At 39.6% G+C, this 8666-nt stretch overlaps 1 protein-coding gene across 4 annotated transcripts in view; it reads right to left on the bottom strand.

Moving 5' to 3' along the window:
- Positions 1 to 4864: 4864 nt before the first annotated feature.
- pcp4a (Purkinje cell protein 4a) overlaps positions 4865 to 8666 on the bottom strand; it is a 28161-nt gene continuing 24359 nt past the window's right edge. For 2 of the 4 annotated variants that reach the window (XM_026182804.1, XM_026182806.1), the window contains one exon: positions 4865 to 7036. In XM_026182804.1, the coding sequence (XP_026038589.1) occupies positions 6906 to 7036 (131 nt within the window). In that variant the 3' untranslated portion in view covers positions 4865 to 6905. The remainder of the gene's footprint in view (positions 7037 to 8666) is intronic. The other 2 variants (XM_026182805.1, XM_026182807.1) reach the window with 1 other exon arrangement.

The raw sequence follows: 8666 nt of genomic DNA, 5'->3' as shown, positions 1-8666 counted from the left end.
TTTTTCCTATGGAATTTTCTTCTGAAGCATTCAGTGAAACTCGGAGAAATCTCGGAACAAAAGCAATTGAAACTAGAGTCCAAACTTTTCAGCTGCTCTCAAATTGTTACTTTTTTTGAAGAAAAAAAAATCTATTTCCTATGGATGCATGGGGACTGACCAATTAAAAGACAATGAGGATTATGATCGCGGCTGGGTGGGCAGCCCAGTCGAGCATTTTGTCACACTATGAAATGATCCAATGTGAAGATTTATTATTCTTATTACTATAAATATATATATAAAAAGAGAAATCACTTTTATTTGTGGATATTACAGGGAAGAATTGATTTGGTTAATAAAGTCCTTAGTCATGTTTGCACATATCTCATTTTAATTAGGAAATGGAGTCTCTGTTGATCTTTCTCTGTGTCCCATTCTCTGATGGTGCAATATGAAAAAAGATATGAAAAGTCTATGGAAACTATTGCTCTATACTGTACTGTAATGATGATAAATAACTATGTTGTGAGTATACTTACAGGGCCGGACACACTCCAGCTTTTGTATTCAGGTGTAGTTTACCACTGCTTGTCTGCCAGGTTGGTAAATGATGTTAGCTAGAACAGGGAGGTTTTTGAGTACTGATGGTTTGCACTTCACAACAGCCCGACTCAAGTGTGTCCAGATCCCTTCTCTCAGTGCACTAGGTAGAGTCTTCAGGGCTCTCACTGTCCTCAGTAGATTTACTGTTGCTGCATTGCAGCAATGCTCCTCTACAGGGAAAAAAAAACGTGAGACAATCCAGCAGAATTCCCCCCTTCGAACCAAACCTATAATGTCTATGGGAAGTATCTGAAAAAAAAAGTTCATGTGGATATATACGTAAGAAACTGTTTTTCTGTTCCTGTCTGCCCTGGCCCGTTTCTGTTCTCTTTCTTTCAGTTAGCCTGAGGGATCCAAAATGCTGTGAGGTCATAATGTCAGTTTCTATGATTAGTTTCTATGATTAACTGTCTTCATTATGATTATACATTTTAACAAAAAAAAATGTCACTTTTTATTTTTAACATGAGTGTTCACCATGGTGGCACTGGAATAAAGAGAAACTAACACAAAGGTTCAAATTTGATTAATAAAATGGCTGTTCCCCAAAGTGTCCCTCGCAGCTTTGATGGTGGGGCAGAGGTGACGGAGCAGACGGGCCCAGAGCGGGTGGAGGCCGCGCTCCCTGCCTGCTTGGGCTGTGAATTTCGGCGAGAGAGATGCCCGGTCTTCACCTCGTTTTTGTCACTGTGACAGCAATGAAACATGAGTTTCCTAATGTTGAGCGTTGTACTCCCTACCTGCAGGTGGCAGTGATGTGCTGCTCAGTACAGTCTGGTCAACACAATGAGCCTGCAGTGTGCTGAGACCCTCTCTATCAAACCTGCTTTAAACTAAGATGAGCAGCTGAGTCTGCCCTGAATCGTGGACGGGATGTTTTCCAGAGATATTCAGCAGCAAATGTGCAGCATGGAGAGATTTTGTCAGAAGACAAATGACGAAAACACCAACAAAGCCTCAAAATCCCAGAATGCACAGCAACAGTGTAAATGTTTCTTTTCCTTAAAGCAGGGGTGTCCAAGCCATTTTATTCCCTTTGATCGTATGTAGTGAAAGTCCCCTTTCTGTCAGTGTAAACAGTGAGATATAAGAAAAACAAGCGCAATTTCAACACTAAGTCTTGTTTTTTCTACATGCTGCTGTCGTAAATGAAAGAAATCTGTGAGCATGAATCTTAAATGTGTAAAATACAGAAATCTGGAATTCAATTACTTTAGTATGAATAGGAAAAGCTATCAGTAGGAAACACTAGGAAACTTCTGAAAATACAGTTGAAATTCCAGGGTCCTTCTTCACCTTTCCAAAGCTGATTCTCAACCCCGGGCGTTATGTTTGACACTCCTGCCCTAAAGGAAAAGAAAACAGGCAGTACAGTTGAGTCATTTTTCCCGGTGTCATGTTATTCCCACTGACATCTATTGACTTACTCTTTAGGGTTCCCAGTTTTGAGAGAGAGTCAGACGTCTGAACTCTTCATGATAAGCTATTATAATTTTTCATCCTCAGCTCAGATGTGTTTTAAGCAAAATTTCAAAAGTTTCCGTAGCTTCAGAATGAATCCCACGTCTGTGCTCAGGGATGACTGTATAAATCGAAGCTGACTGAAAGCACAAAACATTATTTTAAGAATGCCTAACACACCAGCAGCCTCACTTTTAAATGCCATGACATCCAGTGGTTTGCAGACTCCTAATGTCAGTGGCTCCACTCTCTCCATGAGGCTTTGCAGCTGTTGACTGCAATAACTGAGAAATTACACTGTAAATTATATACAATTATATAATTCATTTAAAATAAAAGCAGTTCAGATTTATTTTGAAAGCAGCCTTTGACCTTTACTGTGAAAGATTGAAAATCTGTGATCAGTTTGATTTCAGTTGTGTCGTCCATCGATGACGTGGAACATCAACGCTGATTATCCAAATTTAGATCAGTGATGTGACAGGTTAAAGCAACTAACCGTGCTCCAGGTAACTCTGCTACTGTCTCGTCTTTGGGTTTATCTAGAAAGACGCATTTGTATAAACAGGGCAGGACTGTTTATACAAAACTCATTTAAGAAAACCAAATGAATGAAACACTCAAAACTAAATCAGTTATATTTCTTTTAAATGTGACAGCGATGCCCCAGAACAGACTTTTTATCCAATGTTGTCAGAGTTTAATTATATAAACATGTCAGATATTTAATTATAGATGGTGGTGCTTGATGCCATATTGCCATAGAATATGAATGAATGCCCAAATGACTGTGCTGCCGGAGCGGGTGGAGTCAAATTTACTTAAAACAGTTCAGGTTGACCTTAAACATATCTGAAATCTTCCAAACATACTTATCAAATTCAGTTGTGGCTCTAAAATTATTCCCACAATCTTAAAACTGATGTATTTCTTCAGTTTTGAACTTAATTTTAAATAGAAATTCTCATAGAAACATTTTTCGTTTTTCTAACTTAGTGCCAGATGATTATGTTGCAGCCACAGTTGGTCGTGACTAACTGCTGTGGTGCCGTACACTGAGAAACTCTAGGATGGATTTAGCTCTGATTGCCTGAAACATGAAACTTCATTTCTAAAGACTACAAGTGTAATTCAGATCATTCATCTGAAATTGGGGAGTGGGACCAGTTCTTTCACTACAAGTGCCCCTCTGTACCACATGACTGTCCACGGTATTTGGAGGCATCAGGTTCACTGCTCCAGAACACATTTTAATAAAAGGTACTAACTTCATTTTAAGCTTTTTTTGGCATTAATCGATAAAGTTTAGTATAATTATTGTCATTTGAAAATCAAAGCACTTCTAGAGCTTGTGAGGGTGACATTTGGCCGGAGCAGGAATGCAGTTGGACCGATAACAGCTTCTTCACCATAACAGACATGTTCATTGAGGTTTTCAGATCATTTCACACATTTCTGTGGTATTATTAAGAAAGGATAAAGAGAACTGCCAAGCAATAAAGTGCCACTTAACAGGCAGAAGGCACTGTGGGACATGTAGGCTGAAGTTAAATATCACGCAAGGGACGAAATGCGCTGAAAAGACTGGAGTGAAATATATCAGTTTAATTTTCTGCTCTAATGAAGTCAGTGTCAATTTAAAGTGTTGTTAAATTTCAGCCTGTCAAGACTCCGTCTGGTGTTGCTGCAGAGGATAAGTGTGAACAGTAGTGACAGAATTATGAAGAATCTTCCTAAACTGGTTTATTGATTCTGGACTCACCAGCCTGCCATCCTGAAGAGTCCACCTGAGCCTCACACGTCCTGCCTGCTAAATTGCTTCCATGGTCTTATATCACAAGACACAGATTAGCAGGAAGGTGTATTACTCAGCATGACAACTGTATCTGCCATCCACCTCCAAAGTCCACAACAAATTAAGCACGGTGACAGAGATTTACTCACCACCACACTCAGTGGTTAATAACAGCTGTCATAAATAAGGTTCAGGCTGCACTGAATTCTTTGCCTCTGATCAGCCTGAGAAATATGAATCCATCGTTTGCAGAGCTGAGGAAGTGGTTCTGAAAACGTAAAGTAATAAGCATGGATGCATGTCCCAGTGCAGACCTGAAGCAATGAGCTCTGAGCATGGCTCAGGCAGCTGGCATTGTTTATGTTGTCATTTATTGGATTCCAGATATTTTTACTCCTCACAAACTCATTTAGTGAGTTACAGCAAAGGAGTTTATGTGATGATCACAGAGAAATCCTTACAGTGTGATCTGTTCGCACTCAGCTGGCAAAATCAACATCGATATATCCAAATGAAAAAGCGAAGAGATCAGATCAGATCAACTAATCAGAAATTTCTACAGATTTCACTGAAAATCTAAATTGAAATTGTTCCTTACAGATGTATTCAAGAATGTGAGTGTGCCCAACTCGTACTTAGCTGGGACACACATTCATACATGTATATAAAATCCCAATTTAAACACAGCATGTTGGGAAAAATGCCTACATAATAAAACTTTGCTGAAACTTAAACCTTAATTTGTGCAAGGGCTGCTATGAGCACTCAAGAAATGTAAAATAGAAGAAGTTTGGAACTATCAGGACTCTTTCTGAAGCCGGCTGCCAGGTTATCGATCAGGGAGGTGATGAAAAACCCAGGGCCAAAGGCACAAACCCGCACAGAGAAGACACGTCATCATAGATGCTTCCCTTCCAGTCTGAAGTTACTTTACACAATATGCTAAGAAGAAAGGGATAATCTGCCCACATCCAGGTTTGCAAATCATAAAGACACAAAAGAAGAAAGAAAACTTCACTTTAGTTTGTCATTATAGCTTGAGTTTACTTGTGGGAATATGGCAAATGTTTCAAATGAATTTTACAGATCATACAGTGCAGTAGGATGCCTGGACAGTTTCTGAAAAGAACATAATACACAGCATAACAAACATGTCATTACTTCCTGATAAAATCGTTGGTTTAATATTCTCAGCTTCCATTACGAATGATTTTAATGTGAAATAATACCCAATATATCTACTAGGAAACAGGTTTAAATTAGAATTTCACGTCTTCCACTCCACTGAGGTTCTGTTACTGAACACTGTGGTCAGCAGCTGTGCTTTTTGATGAGATGGCAGAAGAGCAGAGATTCACCTGCAGCACTGTGTTTAACGCCGTATGATATTGTTGCTCTGAAACGACACAAAAACCCCACGTAACTTACACTTAAAAAGTCTGCCTGCATTATAACTCAGTGTTTCCATGGTAACAAATTAGTAATGAGTAGCACTGCAGGGCAAAAATAGGAACACGTGGCTCAGCATTTGTGGTCTGCCATGCTGCGAAGGTGTTTTTAGAGCCAAGTGGAGACAGTCCAGTCACATACTGAATCCTGTCATGTCAACAAGCCCCAGGAGCTCATTTCTGATGCGTAGAATGTAGCTCATTTCTACATTGCTTAGATTTTATGCTCCTGGACACTGTTTGTGACAATCGAAAATAAAAATTTAATTGGATCTCCTGTTTTGTTTTTCCAGTTTTAATTAATTCATGATTTTGTTTTCTAGAAGCCAAACATCTGCTACTAGAATGATGGAGAAATCTGTGTTTGAGAAAGTTGTACTTTTAAGCTGCTTTAAAAAATATTTAAATTCAAAATATTCAACAGTTTGGTTAGTGCAACTCTTTTGTCCACATTACCAAAAATGAAATTCAAGTTAAGGGCACAGGTCCACAAGGACAAAAGGATGTTGAATGAGAAATCAACGACGTTCATGAATCACTTAAAACCTCTTTTCAAGGTCAATCATTAGAATCTTTTGATCCCAGCTTGTATATACTAGCAAAAAAAATTAACTAGTGCAATATTTGTATAGCACTGTGATCAATGAAAATAGACTTTTAACTGCAGCACACAAAGTACATTGTGTGTGCATTTAACCACTTTCACGATCGTCACTAAAGTTTTCGTATAATCTTGCAGCTTTGCACATGAATGCTTCACTGTCAGCTTTTTCAACTTTCTTCTTAAATCACAGATGTTGAAGCATGTGACCTGCTGCATGCGGTGCACGAATTCTGTAGCAAGGAAAGAAATACTCAAAAAAAAAAAATCACTCCTTTCCGTTGTCTTTATTTATTTCTCTGTAGAAGTGGGTATGCATGTGTGCACGTATGTGTGAGCTTTCATGCATGCATGTGTGTGCTTGTACAATACACGTGAGCCAATCTAAAAATGAACAATCACACTGGAACCACAACAAAGAACCACAATCACAACATCTGCAGTCTCAACAAAGATACAACTGAGAGAGTCATCGGGGGAAAAGTGTGTTGGAGAGGAGATCTCTGACATGTGAACACATTTAGAGACACTAAACTGATTGGATTTTAAAGACACTGGTAACAGTATGGAATCATTCTGCTCAGCCACAGGAAGAAGCCAGTAACAGGCCTCCAGTGGAGCCCAACTCTTCTGCTGGTACTGTGACCCAGATTATAGCATCAATCAAAGATCGCTGTTTAACATTACATGAGAAGACCTGCCAGCTTCCTGTTTATGTGGGTGTGCAGTGAGTGTGAAACCACACTGTAAAGTGTCACTGAAGTAAAAAAGAAATAGCAAAATTATATTATTATCTAAATACATACACCAAGAAAGTAATAATGCAACATTTTGTATATAGTAAAGTTATTCATTATGCACAGACTTTCACAAAGGTACAATTTAACCGCACCCTTCTACCTCCACCTTCAGGAATCTCGCCCTCACCCTCCCTTTCCAGTTCATAATGATGCAGTTTAATTGACATGCATGACCGGGCCCACGTCAGCTGAAGACGAGGCTAAGAGATGCCACTCTACGACTTCACATCCTGCTTCTTTTTCTGGAATTTCCTGAACTGTGACTGGATGGTCACAGCAGCCTTCGCCGTCTCCGGGGCGTCCATGTCGATGTCGAAATCCGGGGGGAGGTTGTTCTTCTTTTCTTCTGGGGAGAGAGGAGACGTGGAAATGTGAGAGGACAGCAGGACTTTCAAGAGGGGAGTTCATAAACATATCAAAAGTTCCTGAAAGATTTCTCTCAAGGCACAATCTATGCTGTCCACTTTCACTCTCTGTCTCTTTAGCAATAAGTGGGTGTTCGCTGTTCGGCTAGCTGCACTCAAATGGGAAAATCCACCTGTTAACCGTAACATTGGGGTTGGCGAAGTGATTTATGCGGAGGAGAGCTTGTTTGAGTCACCAGACCGACAAGCTGGTGTCTGACGATCCAGCTTTTCCTCAACAGGCCACAACCAAGAACTGAACCACCAACTTTCCAACTGATGGATGACCTGTTCTATCTTCTGAGCAAAATGAACCTCTAGTAATGTGACGTCATCTGAATACAGTGCATCAAACGATAAAGGACTCACTACTGCCCCCCTGAGGCTTGTAACATATAATCACCAACACACTTCATCCCAGAGGGTCAAATACTGTTGTTCTGTAATCTGCAAGTTTGTAATTCCTGTCAATAATTAGGATGTAAACTCATCCAAGTTAAGGAAGTTTGGGGCTTTGTTTTCACTCACTAATTTGTCTCACTTTCACAGGATGGATTCAAGCTTCAAAATTACCTGGTAAACCTGTGCGCTGAAAAAATATTTGATGCCAAATGACTTTTTATGTGTTTTGGCAAAGAAAACCTTTACAAGTGTCCACATGTCATGAACTGGGAGTCTCAATATTTCTTACCCTTGGTGTCCAAAACGCTAAGTTTCTGTTTTATCCTGTGAAAGAGAACATTCAGCAACCAGGGCTGTTTTTTTATTCCTAGTTATTACAGGTATTGTAAACTTTTGGTTTTACAAAAATATGTAAATTTGCATAAAAGTTTTTTGAGATGAAGACTAGCTGGTTAGTTTGACAAACTTGGCTAACCTCTACTCCTGACACAGAGAGCAAGGTAAAGCCGCTTCTTGGAACATATGCATGAATACTGCTTCTACTTACGTTATATTTTCTCTTTGTATTTAATTTCAAACCATTATTTTACACTGATCCGCCAGCTTCATGAGCCTAACTTTTATCCTCGTCAGGCTGGAAGATCCTCGACAGCTGAGGGAAGCCTAATGTTTTACAGATTCAAAGAGACCGGTAAACTCTGGGCATGGGGAAGCCATTAAACGAGCCATTATTGGACACGAACACAACAGTATAAACGGCGGTTTATAAACACAGAAAGAAAACATTTAGTAAAGATTTTGCAGTTTACTGCTCTGTTGCAGTGCTGCAGAAGTGACCTCTTTCTTGTTAGATGTAAATGTCATTACAGATGGCTGACATTCAGTAAAAGGACAGAGCAGAAGCTCCCAAACTGACAAAAGAAGCAAACGGGGAACGTGCTCTTCACAGCGCAGCAGAGAAGATTCTAGTTCTTTAAGCCAGAACCCAAAACTCCTTCAAGCCTCCGGGTGCTGTGTGTGAAGGGAATGAGATGCACTGTACTTAATTAAGAAACAAGCTTCTGATTAATAGATTCAAAGCAACAAAGATGAAGTGCCCAAACAGGGATAAACAGAGAAGACAGAAGTGCATCTGGCTGCTTGATCACAGAACATGAACATGTGAAAAGT

Source organism: Astatotilapia calliptera, chromosome 10 (genome assembly GCF_900246225.1).
Source record: "Astatotilapia calliptera chromosome 10, fAstCal1.2, whole genome shotgun sequence".
In the NCBI taxonomy this organism is placed as follows: domain Eukaryota; kingdom Metazoa; phylum Chordata; class Actinopteri; order Cichliformes; family Cichlidae; genus Astatotilapia; species Astatotilapia calliptera.
Note: the sequence above shows the minus strand (reverse complement) of the source record. Positions and strands in the feature narration are given on the sequence as shown.